We start from the raw sequence: 19,878 nt of genomic DNA on the forward strand, positions 1-19,878 counted from the left end.
AACAGTGTAGGAGGGTTCTCTTTCCCCCACACGGTCTCTAGTATTTATTATCTGTAGACTTTTTGATGATAGCCATTCAGACCAGTATGAGGTGGTACCTCATTGTGGTTTTGATTTGTATTTCTCTAATAATTAGTGATATTGAGCATCTTTTCATGTAACTGTTGGCTATCTGTATCCTTCTTTCAGGTAATGTCTATTTAGAACTTCTGCCTATTGACTGGGTTGTTTTGTTCTTTAAATATTGAGTTGTATGAGCTATATTCATATTTTCCCTTCTTAGTTATACTGCTCACAAACATTTTCTTCCATCCTATACAATTTTTTTTTCATTTTGCTGATAGTCTTCTTTGCTGTGCAAAAATATTAAATTTGATTAGGTCCCATTTGTTTATTTTTGCTTTTAATTCTTTTGAATTAATCTAAGCATATATTGCTATGATATATGTCACAAAATGTTCTGCCTATGTTCTCTGCTTCTGCAGTTTTTTGGTGTCATGTCTTATACTTAGGCCTTCACATTCTGAGTTTATTTTTGGATATGTTATGAGGGAGTGTTCTAGAAAAACAAATAAAAGGCATCCAAATTGGAAAGGAAGAGGTTCAAGTTTTCATTATATGCAGTTGAATGGCACACTATATAGTAAATCCTAAAGACTATGCAAAAACTTAGAAATAATAAATGAATTTAGCAAGGCAGTAGGATACAAGATTAATATACAGAAATCTGCTGCATTTTTTTACACTTACAATTAAATATCAGAAAGAAAAAGTAAAACAATCTCATTTAAAATTCAGGTCAAAAATAAATAAATAAAATACCTAGGAATAAACCTAAACCAAGTAGGTGAAAGACCCATATGTTGAGAACTCTAAAAACACTCATAAAAGAAACTGAAACAAACAAATGGTGATTCAAACAAGTGGAAAGATATCCCATGCTCTTGGAAGAATTCATATTGTTAAAATGAGCATACTACCCAAAGCAATCTACAGATTTAATGCAATCCCTATCAATTATCCATGATATATTTTAGAGAACTACAACAAATAATCGTTAAGACTTATATAGAACCATAAAAGACCTAGAACTGCAAAAGCATTCCTGAGGGGGATTAAAAAAAAAAAAGCTGGAGGCATAACTGTCCCAGACTTCAGACAATACTACAAAGCTACAGTAATCAAAACAGCATGATATTGGCACAACAACTGATATATATATCAATGGAACAGAATAGAAAGTCCAGTAATAAACCTATACACCTATGGTCAAGTAATCTTTGACAAAGGAGGCAAGAATATACAAAGGAGAAAAAAAATCCTCTTCAGCAAGTGATGCTGGGAAAACTGGACAGCCTGGACATCCCCATAGCACTTTTATTTTCAGTTTGCTCTTGGCACTCATCACAGTGTAACCTGGTTCTTTCCTGCAACAATTTAAAGAGCTCCTTTCTTGTGCCAGTCATCAGGCTAGGACAGAAATAAAATAAATACAAACCTTGCCCTCAAGGAGCTCACTCACAGTCTAGAAAAGGAGACTGGGCTGTAAACAAAGCAATTACACTTTTGTGATAAGTGTGATAGTGAAATTACATTCAAGGCACAGATTTAGGGCAGCGAAAATGGTTAGTACAATCTAGGGATGGGAGGATCAGGAAAAATTGGCCAGATAAGATGATGCCAAGTCATATTACAATCTTTTTTCTTTATTTCATTGTGAGCTCTTGAGTCTATACCTCATTTATGTTAGTATCCTCATTATCTACCAGTGCCTAGAACATTGCACATAGTAAGACTTACAAGCAGAATTTAATACAGTGGGTAGGAATCTGGTTCTAAAGAACAAAATGTCTAAAAGCCTGATTTGTTTATATTCAAAATTATTATTGTTATTGGTTTAATTTGATTTGGTACCTCTGCCTCTGTCTATGTATGCTTGCATGTTTGAAATGAAAACCAAGCTGTCTTCTTTGGTCAGGTTGACTGTGAAAATGACCATATTATATGAGGCAACATCTCCATGGGTTCATTCTCTCTTTCATCTATAGGTCCTCTTACTATTTTAATTTTAAAAAGTATGTTTCTTTAATTAATTAGTATATAAACTGTTAGAAGTAAAACTTAGAGGTTCTGCAGAGTTTTGAAAAATGCTTTCTTATTGATGGACATATGTATTTTGCAAACATTAACATTGACTTTATAGTTATTACAAAGTTAAAATACAAAGCATGGATGTCTTTGGCATTAGGCTCATTTATCTCTATACACTGTTACATTAATGTTGAATCCTATTTGTTAAGTGTGAATTTGAAGCCATGAAACTCAACAGATTTCCATTAAAGTGAAAGAAAGTTGTGTTTAAAAATGAATTCTTAGAACAAAGATTTCAAAATGTTGTACTAATCACTCCATATTAATAAATTAATAAAATGCTTGCTTATGACCTTCAGGATAGGCAATTTCAATAACAATTTTCAGGCATCTTTGTAGATCCTGAATGAAACTGACTATGATAATGACACACTATAGAATTTCCTCCCCATATTTGCTTTGTAAGTATGGCATAAAATAACAATATTTAATTTAAAGGTGTAGCATTCACATTTATCACCAGAAGTATAGAGCTCAGCTTACAGATGACTACAATGAATAAATATGCTAGCAACTTGACTCTGGTTCTCAACCTTTTCTACTCTTACATTCCTTGACACTATATGCTACATGGAATAGTAAAGACATCTGAATTCAAATATTTTGAAGAAATGTGTATTTAGCAACTGAATACATGCTAACAGGAGTAATTTACAGCAGCAGTTTCATTACATTTTTCTCTCCAGTTTTCTAGTTCCCATCTGAAATCCAATGATAAATACAGATATGGAACATATTTACTACCTGGCAAAAAACATGCTTATTGAATGGGCACACAGCTTCTTCCCTTAGATAGCACATGAGCCACTTTGTCACCTATGTGGGAAAATCTTGCATTTTAGGATGATGTTGAACACACTGTAATGGGGTACCTACAAAAAGTTGCATTTTACACTGTCCTTCCTCTTCTTTCCAAAATTATTTACATCTCTTTTCCCTAATGTGTAGGTAGCAAAAATATTAAACACATACCATTGAAACTCACTAAATAATACATAAAAAGTAGCATTAAGTGTGCATTTACATGCATTTACACTTTACATTTGACTTCAAGTGGGTCATAATTTCTCTTCTGTTACGTACTTTTTCCTATTTTAAGATTGTTGTCATAATCTGTTCAAGGTCACATGAGTCTGTTAAAAAACTTTCAACTCTGATGATACAAGCATGAGCCAAAGTCTATTAAAACTGAATAAATGGGATATTAATTATTTTTTGTGCAAATTGCCCCGTTCACACTGACAGAAGATTAAGACTGGAATAAGTTATTTATGTGTAAGTTACATCTATAATTTTCTTCAAAAATGTAGACCTGATGATTTATTAAGACATGCTGGTGGATTTGTTGGTTTTGTTTAACTGAAATCTAGACTTTCTTTCTATGGGTATTTCATAGTGCTGAACAAAATGCATTCAGATATTAGATGGCATCCCTAAAGTTACATAATCTCTATCCTTTCAAATCCTTTATTTTTGAGGACTAATAAGAAATAAGATACTTTTGCTATTTTCAATAAATGTGTTTCAGCTGCAAATTTAGAATAAAATGCAATACTGAATTGCAGTACAGTTAAGATACTCTATGAAAACATTTTAAAATGACCTATTTTTGAAGCACTTTTTGTTCTTTGATTTATATCTCAAACACTTCTTCTCTATAGGAGTCTGTTCTTCAAATAATTTAAAATTCAGCTGCCATTTGAGGATGTACTTCTAAGAGTAACACTGTATTAATCAATGGAGCCTAAAATTGAATATAGGGTACTTCTAGGCTCCCATTTGAAACAAACATCAAAAAATTATTTATTCAACGTAATCATTAAAGTTGAAACATGAGCTTTCATCTGTGAAATATTTCAGCTGATAAAGAGGATTTTTTGAAAATTCACTATAGTCTGAGGTGAGAAATTAATTCTGAGTTATTTAGAATCCCAATACAGCTATAGTCAGAATTTCAATGCTGCTTTCATTAATTAGCAATAATATGTTTCCTTTGCATTTTTGTGCATGATGAAGGACCCAGAGAGGAATTCTTGGAAAGATGAATGCAGCACAAAAGAAACTGCATCTCAATGCTGAAGGTTTTTTACATCTTGAAGTCAATTATTCTTAAGGAATCATCTTAGGACAATGAAGCAGACAAGCCCTTAATTAATAATTATCTTATTTTATAAGTTGTTGCAGAAGACAACGAGCTTTACATGTTTTAAGGCTGGGTTGTGTCCTGGAAAATAGTTTGTATAAAAGTCACTCCCACTGACTTGAAAGGAATCATGAGTTCTTTAGACAGATAATTGTCTTAAGGTGAGATAAGAAATAGCTGGTAAAAATGTGAACAGAGCTGGGAAATTTGCTTTTAGGATGCTGTTCTGAATATCCTCGATCTCCCTCTTCTCAAAAATATTAAGTGACACAGATAAAAATCCTAATGGAGTCAAGAGAGAGTTTTTATATCTCAAATATCAGACAGGGATTCAAGTGAAGAGTTAAGACATTTTCTATTAACATTAAATTAAACCAATGCTTACTATTTTTATGAAATATACAATCCTTTTTCTCTTTGTTGATTCATTAGGTACAACAAAATGCATTTGCAAATTGATTTCTATCTTTGTTTTTCTTTCCAGATAAATGCTCTGTTTTTATAAGAATATTTATGCAGTTTCTAATTAATTTAGGTAATATTTGAAGAAAGGGAGGTGTTATTTTCTTAATTCCTCAGAGAAATAAAGCATACTTTATATCCAGACTTTAGGAATTAGTTGTTAATGATGTATATATGCTTTAGGACAATATTGGTTATTCTTGCAAAACTGAAAATGTTTTAAAAAAGCAGCACACAACTGGAGTTTTTTAAAAACAAAAACTATATACCACAATAACTGTAAGACAAAAACTTACTCTAACTTAGAAAAGAGCTAGTTTTTTCTGCATATTTGTCATGGTACATTTAAATTATAGTTTTAATAAAATACATCTTTAGATCAAAGCTGGAAGAAAGACATCAGTAGTAGATCAGTGTATTCCATTTTTCTTCTGGATGATGAATGGTTTATGTTTGTTTGTTTGTTTTTTAATTTCCACAGACCATTTCATTCAGTATCATTTTACTCCTCCAGTACACATAAACATGAGTGTTGGTAGCCAAAAGATATCCTTGAATCAACAATGTTTTGGGATATTCATCAGCTTAGTAAATCCATGCAGTTTATCTTAAATTTCTAGTTCAAGAAAATGGCTTTGCTGATGCCATTTTTATTCTTTAGATGGCACTATGGCAAATGACATTTTTATTTCTCAGGCAAAGAAGAAAGTGAAACCTGTATAGTGAAATCTCATAGGAAACATTAAGTCACTAGTGTGAACATCTGTGTTCATCTGACCTCTATTAATAGGTGTTGGTATTCAGAAGAATGCCTGTTAGTAATATTACTCATGGACTTAATTTATAGTTGGTGGAACTCAGTTGCATTTCCCACCATTGTAAACATCCACATAATGCCATGAAAAAGTTCATGTATATTGCATTTTTTCCAGTTATTGTCTAGGCAAGTTTCTACTTGTTTGAGGTTTCTAGAGGTAATGCAGCTCAGACACTCCTGGGTGCCCTCTCAAATTCGTGGGTCCTCCTGTTTCTGCCTTTCTTATTTTCCTGTAAGTGCTTCCATTTGTTACTGTTCCCTTGGGTATGTCCTGGCCTTTGCCTACGCTGTTTTCGGTCCCTTTTCCAAACTTGTTCACAGAACTCATCCATTGTGTTCAGGTTGGGATGGTTGATGAGCTGCATGAAGTCTCTGTACCAGACCTTCTGGCTAGGCGTCATGCTGTTGGACGTTTCTTTGGTCTTAGACCCATCTCCATCATCATCTTTATGAAGAAGTTCTTCCAAATGCTCTGTGTCAATGACTTCTAGGGTCACTTTAAGAAGAGTTTGCATGAATCCGTGTTCCACTGCATGACAGAGGTAATTGCCTGAATCCTTCCGCTGCAGACTACGCAGTAGAAGGCCTTGTTCTGTTCTGATGATATGATCATCCACTCTGATCTAGCAAAAGAAAATAAGCAGTGAAATCATATATATTTACAAGAAATATAAGCTCCAAAACTCTGTCTCAGTAAAAATTTGTATTGTATACTGAGGTACATTTTAACAGTAAAATTTCTAGTTTAAGAGAAATGATATAATTTTCCCATCAGAAAAAAGAGTTATAAACTTCTCCTGTCTTTAAGACATATTGCAAAATACTGGTTGTCTATTGTTTTAATAAAATTTCTCATAATAATTTAAAATAATTAAGAGGATGAAAGGACAAAGATATATTCTATTTTAAAACTTTGAAATAAAGTGTATAAATATAGGCGAAAGTGAGTATTGGAATTGGAATACAGAAACATAATACTAGAAAACAGTGCAGCATTAGAATGAATTTATAATAAGGTTTGAAAAAATGAAATAAATTCAGTAGTTGAGCAAAAGCAGAAAAATTATGGGATTACATGCTTACTTATTTATTCAATTTCCTGTCTTAGATGCGACATGAACACATGTCATTTAATATATCTAACTGCACTTTTACTCTGAATGAAGTTTACAAAAGAGATCTCTGGAAGCCTAAGCTGGTAACATATAAAATCAACCTTAACATGTATATGACATGATTACATGTTTAAAGACTGCTTCAACTGTCAAAAGAGATAATGGGGTACTTTCACTTCTACATTCAGATTTTGTAAAATTGTCTGCAAAATGTGCATTCATAAATCACGTACATTGTATGGTTACCCTTATTTAAAGCTTTAAAAAATGTTTAAAAGTCAGAGTATTCACTGAGATTTTCTGTGTATAATTTTTTAATTTTACAGAGGAATTAATGGATTCATTGAGGAGGAATATTTGTATGAAACTACATGCATACTTCACATCAGAGTTCAGTACTGGGACCTAAGATCTTTCCTCCTGAATCTACTACTCCTTTCTCTTAACTGCCTCTTCCCATTTGAGGAAGAAGTTAATGAAGAAAGGGAAACTTGTTTGGATAGCAGAATCAATTGAACAAAAGTTAAAATTAGTTAGGAGGATTTTTCTTTTTCTTGTATACAAATGAATATAACATAATAGATAACTCCAGGCCAAAAAAAAAAAAATAATCTCTAAAATGTACCGCTGGCCCTGGCCCCCCAAACCCTTGCCACAAACAGCTTCTAGGACAAAATTCTTACAGTTCAACTTTGTTTCTTTAATTCCTAGCACAAAGCCTGCCATAAAATCATCTTCAGTTAATACTTTTTTAATGAACAGGTACTGGTAGATTAAGAAAAGAATAAATATCCACAGTACTTCTTCCCCCTAAGTCAACCACGCTGGGGTCACTTAACAGCATATGTTAGGTAGAGTGAGTCCAGTTTCTTTCCTATACCTCTTCTTTTGGCTCTTCATTTCGCCTCTGGAACTGCCAATAGACCAGAGCTCGCTGTGATTTCGGACTGCATTCCAGGAACGTGCTACTATTTTCTACTCCATAGATGATTCTTTCTTCAAAGCTGTGGCCATGGTGATTATCTGGCCGGTGATGAGGAAATGAAATGAGAAAATGTTAGAGAAGTAAACTCAACTTTCCAGAGTATTTATTTGGAAATTCAGGAGATGGACTTGTTGCCGAGTTGGAAATCTTTTCCAATTTTATTGAGGATGGCAGAAATGTCAATGTTTCAGAACTCAAGTGTCTACCTAAACAGACTAGTTATTTTGTTATGGGTTATATAAGGCATATACAGAGATTTGTCTACCAGAAAATAGCATTACATTAACAAAATTAGTCATACATGCAGTGTAACTATACATCTTTATATGCCATGATAATACTTTCCAAGAAATTCTTTTCATTGTAAAACTGGTCTAATTGTGCCAGTTTATATTGCACTATTTTCCAGCAGAAAAAGTAATTCGATTGTGTTTTTGAAAACACAAGTTTTTCTTTGAGAACTTAATATTGCCTCTTTGTTTTTCATCTTTAAAATTAAATTCACCAACCAATAATATTTGTCTAGTATTTTACAGAAGTTATGAGTTCAGGAAGTTTATATTCCCTACCAATAACCCTTAAATAATCCACAAGTTTGTTCTGAAGATCAATTGATGTGAAATGTTTGGGATGGCTCAGAAGAAAGATGCACAAGTATAATGCAATGTGGTTTCAATTGTCTTTATTTTAAAATGACACATCTTTTATTATTTTCAAGAATTAGGCTAAAGAATATGGCAAGAGTATATAATAAAATACAGCAATAAGAAAGCCTGTTTCCTGATTAAGTTTCTATTATTTTACCCTTTATGTAACCTCCTTCAATGTGGTAAATGAAACACAGTTAAGATCAAAACTACGACACAGGGAGTCTAGGTAAAACTCATTTAGAGAAAAAAAACTCCTTATTATCTTGTATAATCCTATTTCCATTATGACATCCTGTACAATCTGGAACTTATTAAATTCATTTAGAAAATAATAAATATATTTTCACATGCACAGAGGGCTGACAGTGTAGACATGAACAATTTTTGCTTATTCTTTCAAACTCAGCTAGATTTTTAATTTAAAAAATGTTTGACCCTTTTTTGCATTACTTTGACAGTTTTACTCTCATTATAACTATCTGAGTACTTTTGTCTGTCGTAGACAGTGTGATCTGCTCTAAGTTTAAAGCTTTCAAAAATCCTGCTTCCGCCAATCCCTGTACACAGCCTATGGCCATCATCTCCTGTTCTCACCCTGCCTATGGTCAACCTTCTGTCTGCATTTGCTGTCTCCAGGGATGTCTATCCCAGTGTCCTTTCCTTTATTGTTTCAGGTATGAAACAAAACTCTTCTAATATTGGGAAGTATCTGTCCCTTCTTATTTAAAAGATCAAGTCCCTGGAAATAATAATTAAAAAAAAAAACATGAAATAACTGAAATGTAAAGAAATAATGTTTAACTGATTTCAAGTCACATTTCATTTCATGTTGGAGATAAGTGTATCTATCAATGTATACTTTGACTATGGCAGTGTTGTTTTTTTCTCCCTGAAATTATTAGTATATTTTTATTGAAAAAACATGATACATGTTGCTGTGCTAGTTTGCAAGACACCTACTTCTTTGGATAGAGATAAATTGAATCTCTTGTTCAACATGAGGTGGATGATCTGTGATTCAGGAGCTACCATGAATAATTAGAATGCTTTGTCACAGAGGTCATGAGAGTTTACCCAGAATGCATTTTTTCCTGCTAACTGTTGTACAGTTTAAATTTTTTTGATATTTAAATTATTTTCCTTATACTATGCTTATTTATAAATTACTTATAATATTATAAGAAAGGTAGATATCTGCAACATGCAACAACATGAATGAAACATGAGAACATGCTAAAAAAATGTCAGTCACAGAAAAACATAAACTGCATGATGTCATTTAGATGAGGTATGTAAAGTAGTAAAATATTCTAGAAGCAGATAGTAGAATGATGGTTGCCAGGGATTGGGGGAAAAGGAAATGAGGAATTGCTAGACAACGGGTATAAAATGTTATGCCAAATAAATGAGATCTGCTGTATAACAGTATGCCTATACTGAACAATACTGTATTGTACACTTTAAATTTGTGTATCTCATTTGATCTCATGTTTAGTGTTCTTACTCCAGTGAAACTAAAAAAAAAAAAAATCAAAAAGATTTTTTTTTAATTAAAAAAAGAAATCCTTTTACTTTTAGGAAGACACTTTTCATTCAATCTCTAAACATTAATGAATCATAAGATATACAAGAGCATGATAAAACAGAAAAAAAAATAAGTTGGATTTAAAAACAAACAACATGGTGATCCACCAGTATCTTCTCTCTTACCAGCCATGCTTACTAGGTCTTTTTCTTGAAGAAATTTATAATACTTGACTTGTCTCTCATCTAATCTGTCTAAATTAATGTAGATAACTATAGAAATCTAAGGTATAAATAAATTATTGCCCTCAAACATAGAAATCTGTTTAAATCCTTCAGTACATTAGTGGACATTCAGCTAAGAAAATCAATGTAACTTGTGCAATAAGAAATAATAGAGCTTAATATAAGTGAAACATCTATTAGGCACATTATCAAAAAGTCAGTTTGTCTTCTGAATTAATTTAATCATTCTTACTGATCCATGAAGTGAAGTGAAGTCGCTCAGTCGTGTCCAACTCTTTGCGACCCCATGGATTGTAGCTTACCAGGCTTCTCAGTCCATGAGATTTTCCAGGCAAGAGTACTGGAGTGGGTTGCCATTTCCTTCTACCAGGGCATCTTCCTGACCCAGGGATCGAACCCAGGTCTCCCACATTGTAGGCAGACGCTTTACCCACTGAACCACCGGGGAACCCCATGTTCTGTTAACTTTACTTAGTCCTAGAAAACCTACTTAGTCTTTATGTTCTCTCCAAAATCTCTTCTGGTGACAGCAAATATTTCCCAATGTACAGTAAAGAAAAGAATTCTCTTAAAAGTTTCCTGATTAAAAAAAAAAAATTCACCTGTTACTTGTCTACGAAAAGAAAGTGAAAGTGTAGTCACTCAGTCCTGTCCGACTCTGCAACCCCATGAACTACAGCCCTCCAGGCTCCTTTGTCGGTGGAAGTCTCTAGGCAAGAGGACTGGAGTGGATTGCGATTCCGTTCTCCAGGGGAATTTCCTGACTCAGGGATCAAACCCGGGTCTCCCTTATGGCAGGCAGATTCCTTACCATCTGAGCCACAAGGGAAGTCTGTTATTTGTCCATAGTAGAATCTAATATGTTATTTGATTTAGCCAAGGATTTATACCAAGTGATTTATGGTTTAATATAGGAATAGACCATGGGTTTCTTCAAAAAATATAATGACCTTCAGGCACTTTCCCACCTGAATAAGCTAAGAACCACAACTGGTGAAACCGGTTCATTGGCTTGAGGCCTTTAATAACTACTCTTGCCAATACCTTAAGGTTTCATTTCCCTCTAAGTTGGCTCTTTCTTTTTCTCCTCTGTCAAAATTAAAAGCAAAAGAAAATCTAGTTAGTAAGCAGTAAAGCTAAAAGTCCTGTCATATTAACTATCAGTCACAGTCATATTCAAAGGCGCTACTGAGTCTGTAGATGACAGTAGTACCTCCTATTCTCGGTTTTTTGAAGTTCTGTTGCCAATCGCCAAACACTAAACAGACAAAATTTCCACTGAATACATTTGTTTCTTTTAATTCCTCTGCAACAGAATGTTTCTGTCACCTGCAACTTTTAATTGTGGATCACAACTTTCATTTAAAGTGGCCTCAGATAAGTTCTTATATTTGGGTATTTACATGTCACAACCCATAAACATTCTTTTCTGTTAAATTCGCCACACCTGACACCTTACAAATAGATACTCAATAAATATGTTTTTTTAAGTTTTAACTTATTTTTTATATAATGTTACAAGTCACACTCCATTAACGATTATTACCAAACATTGGCTATGTTCCCCATGTTGTTCAATATATCCTTGTAGCTGAACTTACACCAAATAGACTACTGGAAGGCACTCAGTAAATAGCCACTCCCTTTTCTGACCCTTCTACCGCAACTACTTGAGTAAATTTTGTACAACACAGGAAACATCAGGGGTCTAATAACTATACGATTTTCTCTCTCTCATTTTTCCCTCCTTTCTTCCCTTTACCCTTATTGCTGTCTCTCTTTCCCTCTCCTTCTCTCCAAGAGTAATTACAAACAGGAACAACATTTTGATTCTTGACTTCTAAAATTGAACTAACTGTTCAATATTTTAGATGCCAGAACTCAAAATACTTTATTGAGAATCTATAATAAGACAAATTAAGAACTCCTTCCCAACATCAATCCTGCTCTCTCATCCCCATTAAAGAAGGTATTTCCTCATTTATGCTTTCAAAAATCCTCTTTTTACATGTACTTTTAGATCACATGTAGTCTTAATTGCTACAATTATTTATCAGTCTAGTTATATCCTTCCATTTTTTTGTTTTCCACAATTCTGGCACAAGGGTGTCATAAACCTTTAAATGATGTTTGCTAAAAGGGAAAACGAGGTAATGATTTACTCTGCATTTAAAAGCTGAAATCTCATGTAACTTTGACATCCTCAAGACACAGAGTTATCATAATTACATAGATCATTAAGAGTTCAATCAATTAAAATGGCATAGGGTGTATACCCTCAACATGACAGAACAAATGATTGAACTGAAAACATTTCAAGTCTTCTAAATTTGTTAAGTTTTATAATGTTACATGAGTTGATTTGAGATATGGTAGGAGAAGATGATGATTAGTCAAGTGTATTCCAAAATCAAAAATCAAAATATGGGATATTAACAGAGATTTCACAAATTATATGCATAAATCCTCACATCTCTAGGGTCACCTCTATCTCTAAAGGATGTCCATGCCAATGAGTAATCTTTCCAGAAAGAAAGCAATCTCATTTTAATCCATTAAAAAGAAAACTTTTCACACTGAGCAACTGTTTTGAATACAAACTTTTGTCATGAATATTAGCAGTAGATAAGAAGGGTGTAGTTGTTAAATTGGCACAAAAATTCTTGTGGGTTGAAGCAACAAACATTAAATTTATTTTAGATGCATTGGTGTGTTTAAATAGCACATATTACAATATGCTGCAGCTGTTAATGACAAGAAATAATGTTTTTAAGGAAGCAATCTTCAATTAATCATTTCCTCTTTTAGCTGGATAATTTATGGAAATGAAATGAGGCTAATAAACCAAAAAGAATGGGAGGAAAGAAAGAAGTTAAATAAATTGCTTCCTGTTGTAACAACAAAAAGTCGTGATATCCATCATTTGTCCAGAAACATGATGTTGCTAAAGGCCTTATTTAGTATTTGATTGTCTTCCAATATTGCAGAAACAGAAGGCATCACATTTCAGCTTTCCATTTATTTCACTTTCCATTTTAACCCCATACATGTCTCCCATGATTGAAATGCTAATAATATAAGAATCTTAGGAAATTTGATTTCATGTATAAAAGACAGATATAGGTTAGGTAGTGAACTATATATGCTCTCTGCTGTCATTTTTTTATGTTCTCCCTTTTAGGTTATTAAAAAGTTGAATTTCATAAATAAGGAGTATAAAAATAAAATAATTTGCCAGAGGGAAATTGGTTGCAAGCTATTTAAAATATTTAGCAAATTCAGTTAGTTGCCAAACTATGCAAAGAGAAATATAATTCTACTTGTATTCATTACATTATAATTTTAATATTTTACACTGTCAATCTCTCCACAATATTATTCAATGTAGGGGCTTTCCTGGTGGCTCAGATGGTAAAGAATTCACCTGAAATGCAGGAGACCTGGGTTCAATCTCTGGTTTGGGAAGATCCCCTAGAGGAGGGCATGGCAACCCACTTTAGTATTCCTGCCTGGAGAAAACCCACTGACAGAGGAACCTGATGGCCTGCAGTCCACGGGGTTGCCAAGAGTCAGGCGCAAGTGAGCAACTCAACATATTCAATGTAAAGGTCAAGCAAGCAGAAAAGGAAATGTTGTCCCCCAATTCCCGGTGACACAGCTATGCACTTCTTATGTAAAAACAACATTACTTAGATTTTTCTTACTGGATTCTAGATTATTTTCTCCAGAAAATACAACCAGCACTTTATCAACAGAAAAGACTATTAATTCGACTCCAAGCAGATGAATAATATTTTCTAAAGTAGCAGTAGCAGAAAAGGCATTTCATGGATGAATCAGTAACTCTTGGAAAGGCATTAAATATTTTAAAATAAAAGACAAAAATGTATTCATCCTTAACATTTGTGTATATTTTGGACCTAACAATATTAAGATGGTTAACAACTGATTCAATAATTTCATATACTGCAGTGCTCTTAACACAAATTTATAGTATATACAAGCTATGTAACAAGGGTACTATTCATTTGTTTATAAAGATAACGCTTAGTATAATGTTTCTCCACTCCACTCTAATCTTGTATGATGAGAAACTAGTTTCTTAGTAAATGTTTGTAGCATGCAAACATGCACCTCGAAGTGTGTGCATATATATAAAGGTTCATGCACTTAATATATGTATTTCTTAAGTACAAAAAAGATTTAATTAATGGAACCCTAGAGAAAATTTAAACTTCTAATTTATCAAATGCTAAAATAAATTTAAACGGTAAATTGTTTTATGCCCTAATTACTATCTGTCGCTGATGCTGGAAAATAATTATCTACCAGAATACAACACTTAAAACTTTACAGTTCAACTTTTACAGTTTTCTTTTAATTTCACAGATACCTGTGGATTTGTGTTTGAATGCTCTTGTGAGTGTATCGATAGGTAGATAGATAAACAGAGACATGACTAGGGTATTTTAGTTTTATTATTCATGGAAAATTATTGTATTAAAGAGTTGCCAGTGTCTCATTTTTAAGATATTTATTACTTTAAAATATAAAAGTGAAATTGAAATGCTCTGAAGTTAACTATGAAGTCATTTTAATAATGTGCTTAATAATCTTGTGACATCAGAGGATTCAATGCTTCTTAGTGTAAGGAGGGGGCTGAAACTCAATTATTTATAAAGCATCACCAATATGAAGCTATCTACTGGAATATTTAGTCTATATCGAATTTCTGATATGTTTTATTTTTCATGATTATATAGTAAATTCTTTACCAAGAAAGCACATGTAATTTATATGCCATAAAATTATGACAGGAATTTATATATTTAGAAATCCAGAGACCTGAATTTTAAATTAATTTACAGTTTTCAAAGAGATATGATAGAAGATGATGAAAAATCCATCTGCTGAAGCAGATCAGATCAGTCACTCAGTCATGTCCAACTCTTTGCGACCCCATGTATCGCAGCACGCCAGGCCTCCCTGTCCATCACCAACTCCCGGAGTTCACTAAGACTCACATCCATCGAGTCAGTGATGCCATCCAGCCATCTCATCCTCTGTCATCCCCTTCTCCTCCTGCCCCCAGTCCCTCCCAGCATCAGGGTCTTTTCCAATGAATCAACTATTCACATGAGGTGGCCACTACTGGAGTTTCAGCTTTAGCATCATTCCTTCCAAAGAAATCCCAGGGCTGATCTCCTTCAGAATGAACTGGTTGGATCTCCTTGCAGTCCAAGGGACTCTCAAGAGTCTTCTCCAACACCACAGTTCAAAAGCATCAGTTCTTCGGCACTCAACTTTCTTCACAGTCCAACTCTCACATCCATACATGACCACAGGAAAAACCATAGCCTTGACTAGACGAACCTTTGTTGGCAAAGTAATGTCTCTGCTTTTGAATATGCTATCTCGGTTGGTCATAACTTTCCTTCCAAGGAGTAAACGTCTTTTAATTTCATGGCTGCAGTCACCATCTGCAGTGATTTTGGAGCCCCCAAAATAAAGTCTGACACTGTTTCCACTGTTTCCCCATCTATTTCCCATGAAGTGGTGGGACCGGATGCCGTGATCTTCATTTTCTGAATGTTGAGCTTTAAGCCAATTTTTTCACTCTCCATTTTCACTTTCTTTTTTTTTTTTTTAATTAATTTTATTTTATTTTTAAACTTTACAATATTGTATTAGTTTTGCCAAATATCGAAATGAATCCGCCACAGGTATACCCGCGTTCCCCATCCTGAACCCTCCTCCCTCCTCCCTCCCCTACCCTCCATCTGGGTCGTCCCAGTGCACCAGCCCCAAGCATCCAGTACCGTGCATCGAACCTGGACTGGCGACTCGTTTCATACATGATATTATACATGTTTCAATGCCATTCTCCCAAATCTCCCCACCCTCTCCCTCTCCCACAGAGTCCATAAGACTGATCTATACATCGGTGTCTCTTTTGCTGTCACGTACACAGGGTTATTGTTACCATCTTTCTAAATTCCATATACAAGCAACTCCTACAGCTCAACTCCAGAAAAATAAATGACCCAATCAAAAAATGGGCCAAAGAACTAAATAGACATTTCTCCAAAGAAGACATACAGATGGCTAACAAACACATGAAAAGATGCTCAACATCACTCATTATCAGAGAAATGCAAATCAAAACCACTATGAGGTACCATTTCACGCCAGTCAGAATGGCTGCTATCCAAAAGTCTACAAGCAATAAATGCTGGAGAGGGTGTGGAGAAAAGGGAACTCTCTTACACTGTTGGTGGGAATGCAAACTAGTGCAGCCACTATGGAGAACAGTGTGGAGATTCCTTAAAAAGCTGGAAATAGAACTGCCTTATGATCCAGCAATCCCACTGCTGGGCATACACACTGAGGAAACCAGAAGGGAAAGAGACACGTGTACCCCAGTGTTCATCGCAGCACTTTTTATAATAGCCAGGACATGGAAGCAACCTAGATGTCCATCAGCAGATGAATGGATAAGAAAGCAGTGGTACATATACACAATGGAGTATTACTCAGCCATTAAAAAGAATACATTTGAATCAGTTCTAATGAGAAGGATGAAACTGGAACCTATTATACAGAGTGAAGTAAGCCAGAAAGAAAAACTCCATTTTCACTTTCATCAAGAGGCTTTTGAGTTCCTCTTCACTTTCTGCCATAAGGGTGGTGTCATCTGCATATCTGAGGTTAATGATATTTCTCCCGGCAATCTTGATTCCAGCTTGTGTTTTTTCCAGTCCAGCGTTTCTCATGATGTACTCTGCATAGAAGTTAAATAAACAGGGTGACAATATACATCCTTGACGAACTCCTTTTCCTGTTTGGAACCAATATGTTGTTCCATGTCCAGTTCTAACTGTTGCTTCCTGACCTGCATACAAATTTCTCAAGAGGCAGATCAGGTGGTCTGGTATTCCCATCTCTTTCAGAATTTTCCACAGTTTATTGTGATCCACACAGTCAAAGGCTTTGGCATAGTCAATAAAGCAGAAATAGATATTTTTCTGGAATTCTCTTGCTTTTTCTATAATCCAGCGGATGTTGGCAATTTGATCTCTGGTTCCTCTGCCTTTTCTAAACAGCTTGAACATCAGGAAGTTCATGGTTCACATATTGCTGAAGCCTGGCTTGGAGAATTTTGAGCATTACTTTACTAGCGTGTGAGATGAGCGCAATTGTGTGGTAGTTTGAGCATTCTTTGGCATTGCCTTTCTTTGGGATTGGAATGAAAACTGACCTTTTCCAGTCCTGTGGCCACTGCTGAGTTTTCCTAATTTGTTGGCATATTGAGCGCAGCACTTTCACAGCATCATCTTACAGGATTTGGAATAGCTTAACTGGAATTCCATCACCTCCACTAGATTTGTTTGTAGTGATGCTTTCTAAGGCCCACTTGACTTCACATTCCAGGATGTCTGGCGCTAGGTCAGTGATCACACCATCGTGATTATCTGGGTCGTGAAGATCTTTTTTGTACAGTTCTTCTGTGTATTCTTGCCATCTCTTCTTAATATCTTCTGCTTCTGTTAGGTCCATACCATTTCTATCCTTTATCGAGCTCATCTTTGCATGAAATGTTCCTTTGGTATCTCTGATTTTCTTGAAGATATCCCTAGTCTTTCCCATTCTGTTGCTTTCCTCTATTCTTTGCATTGATCGCTGAAGAAGGCTTTCTTATCTCTTCTTGCTATTCTTTGGAACTCTGCATTCAGATGTTTATATCTTTCCTTTTCTCCTTTGCTTTTCACTTCTCTTCTTTTCACAGATATTTGTAAGGCCTCCCCAGACAGCCATTTTGCTTTTTTGCATTTCTTTTCTATGGGAATGGTCTTGATCCCTGTCTCCTGTACAATGTCACAAACCTCATTCCATAGTTCATCAGGCACTCTATCTATCAGATCTAGGCCCTTAAATCTATTTCTCACTTCCACTGTATAATCATAAGGGATTTGATTTAGGTCATACCTGAATGGCCTAGTGGTTTTCCCTACTTTCTTCAATTTAAGTCTGAATTTGGCAATAAGGAGTTCATGGTCTGAGCCACAGTCAGCTCCTGGTCTTGTTTTTGCTGACTGTATAGAGCTTCTCCATCTTTGACTGCAAAGAATATAATCAATCTGATTTCGGTGTGACAATCTGGTGATGTCCATGTATAGAGTCTTCTATTGTGTTGTTGGAAGAGGGTGTTTGTTATGACCAGTGCATTTTCTTGGCATGAACAGAACAGTATGAAAAGGCTGAAACAGAAACCTTCCACAAATAATCATTAGAATACTACTTTGTATTTTAATTAATATTTTTTGCTTATAACATTTGGAATTTAAAAAATACTGCGTGTTTAACAACTTTTTGTTTACAATCTAAATGCAGAGTTCCAAAGAGTAGCAAGGTGAGATAAGAAAGCCTTCTTAAGTGAACAATGCAAAAAAATAGAGGAAAACAATAGAATGGAAAGACTAGAGCTCTCCTCTAGAAAATTAGAGATACCAAGGGAATATTTCATGCAAAAATGGGCACAATAAAGTACAGAAGCAGTATGGATCTAACAGAAGCAGAAGATATTAAGAAGAGGTGGCAAGAATATAGAGAGCTGTACAGAAAAATGTCTTAATGATCTGGATAACCACAATGATGTGATCACTGACCTACAGCCAGACATCCTGGAAGGTGAAGTCAAGTGGGCCTTAGGAAGCATTACTATAAAAAAAGCTATTGGAGGTGATGGAATTCCAGCTGAGCTATTTCAAATCTTAAAGGACAATGCTGTTAAAGTGCTGCACTCAATATGCCAACAAATATGGAAAATTCAGCAGTGGCCACAGGACTGGAAAATGTCCTTTTTCGTTCCAATCCCAAAGAAGGGCAATGGCAAAGAATGTCCAAACTACAGCACAATTGCTCTCAATTCACATGCTAGCAAGGTAACGCTCAAAATCCTTAAAGTGAGGCTTCAACAGTTCATGAACCAAGAATTTCCAGATGTACAGCTAGATTTATTAAGGGCAGAGGAGCCAGAGATCAAACTGCTAACATCTGCTGGATCAGAGATAAAGCAAGGGAATTATAGCAAAACATCTACTTCTACCTCATTGACTAGGCTAAAGCTTTTGACTGTGGATCACAACAAACTGTGGAAAATTCTTCAAGAGATGGGAATACCAGGCCACCATACCTGCCTCCTAAGAAACATGTTTGCAGTTCAAGAAGCAACAGTTAGAACCAGACATGGAACAACAGACTGGCTCAAAATTTGGAAAGGAGTATGACAAGGTTGTATATACTGTCACCCTAATTAATTAACTAATATGCAGAATACATGATGCTAAATGCCAGACTGGATGAAGCACAAGCTAAATTCAATTTTGCTGGTAGAAATATCAATAACCTCAGATATGCAGATGATACAACCCTAATGGGAGAAAGTGAAGAGGAACTACAGAGCCTCTTGATGAGGGTGAAAGAGGAGACTGAAAAAGATGGCTTAAAATTCAACATTCAAAAAACTAAGATCATGGCATACAGTTCCATCAGTTCATGGCAAATAGATGGGGAAACAATGTAAAGTGACAGACTATTTCTTGGGCCCCAAATCACTGACAGTGACTGCAGCCATGAATTAAAAGATGCTTGCTCCTTGGAAGAAAGCTATGACAAACCTAGACAGTGTATTAAGAAGCAGAGATGTCACATTTCCAGAAAAGGTCTGTCTAGTCAAAGTTATCGTTTTTCCAGTAGTCATGTATGGATGTGAGAGTTGGACCATA

The 19,878-nt window shown here is 34.8% G+C and overlaps 1 protein-coding gene across 2 annotated transcripts in view; it reads right to left on the minus strand.

Moving 5' to 3' along the window:
- Positions 1-587: 587 nt before the first annotated feature.
- The window catches only part of SEMA3A (semaphorin 3A), a 549,604-nt gene continuing 530,313 nt past the window's right edge, over positions 588-19,878 (minus strand). For both annotated transcript variants that reach the window (XM_027539841.1, XM_027539840.1), the window contains exons 18-19: positions 7,569-7,711; positions 588-6,196 (exon numbers count right to left, since the gene is read on the minus strand). In XM_027539841.1, the coding sequence (XP_027395642.1) occupies positions 5,741-6,196; positions 7,569-7,711 (599 nt within the window). In that variant the 3' untranslated portion in view covers positions 588-5,740. The remainder of the gene's footprint in view (positions 6,197-7,568; positions 7,712-19,878) is intronic.

Source organism: Bos indicus x Bos taurus, chromosome 4 (assembly GCF_003369695.1).
Source record: "Bos indicus x Bos taurus breed Angus x Brahman F1 hybrid chromosome 4, Bos_hybrid_MaternalHap_v2.0, whole genome shotgun sequence".
NCBI classification, from domain to species: Eukaryota; Metazoa; Chordata; class Mammalia; order Artiodactyla; family Bovidae; genus Bos; species Bos indicus x Bos taurus.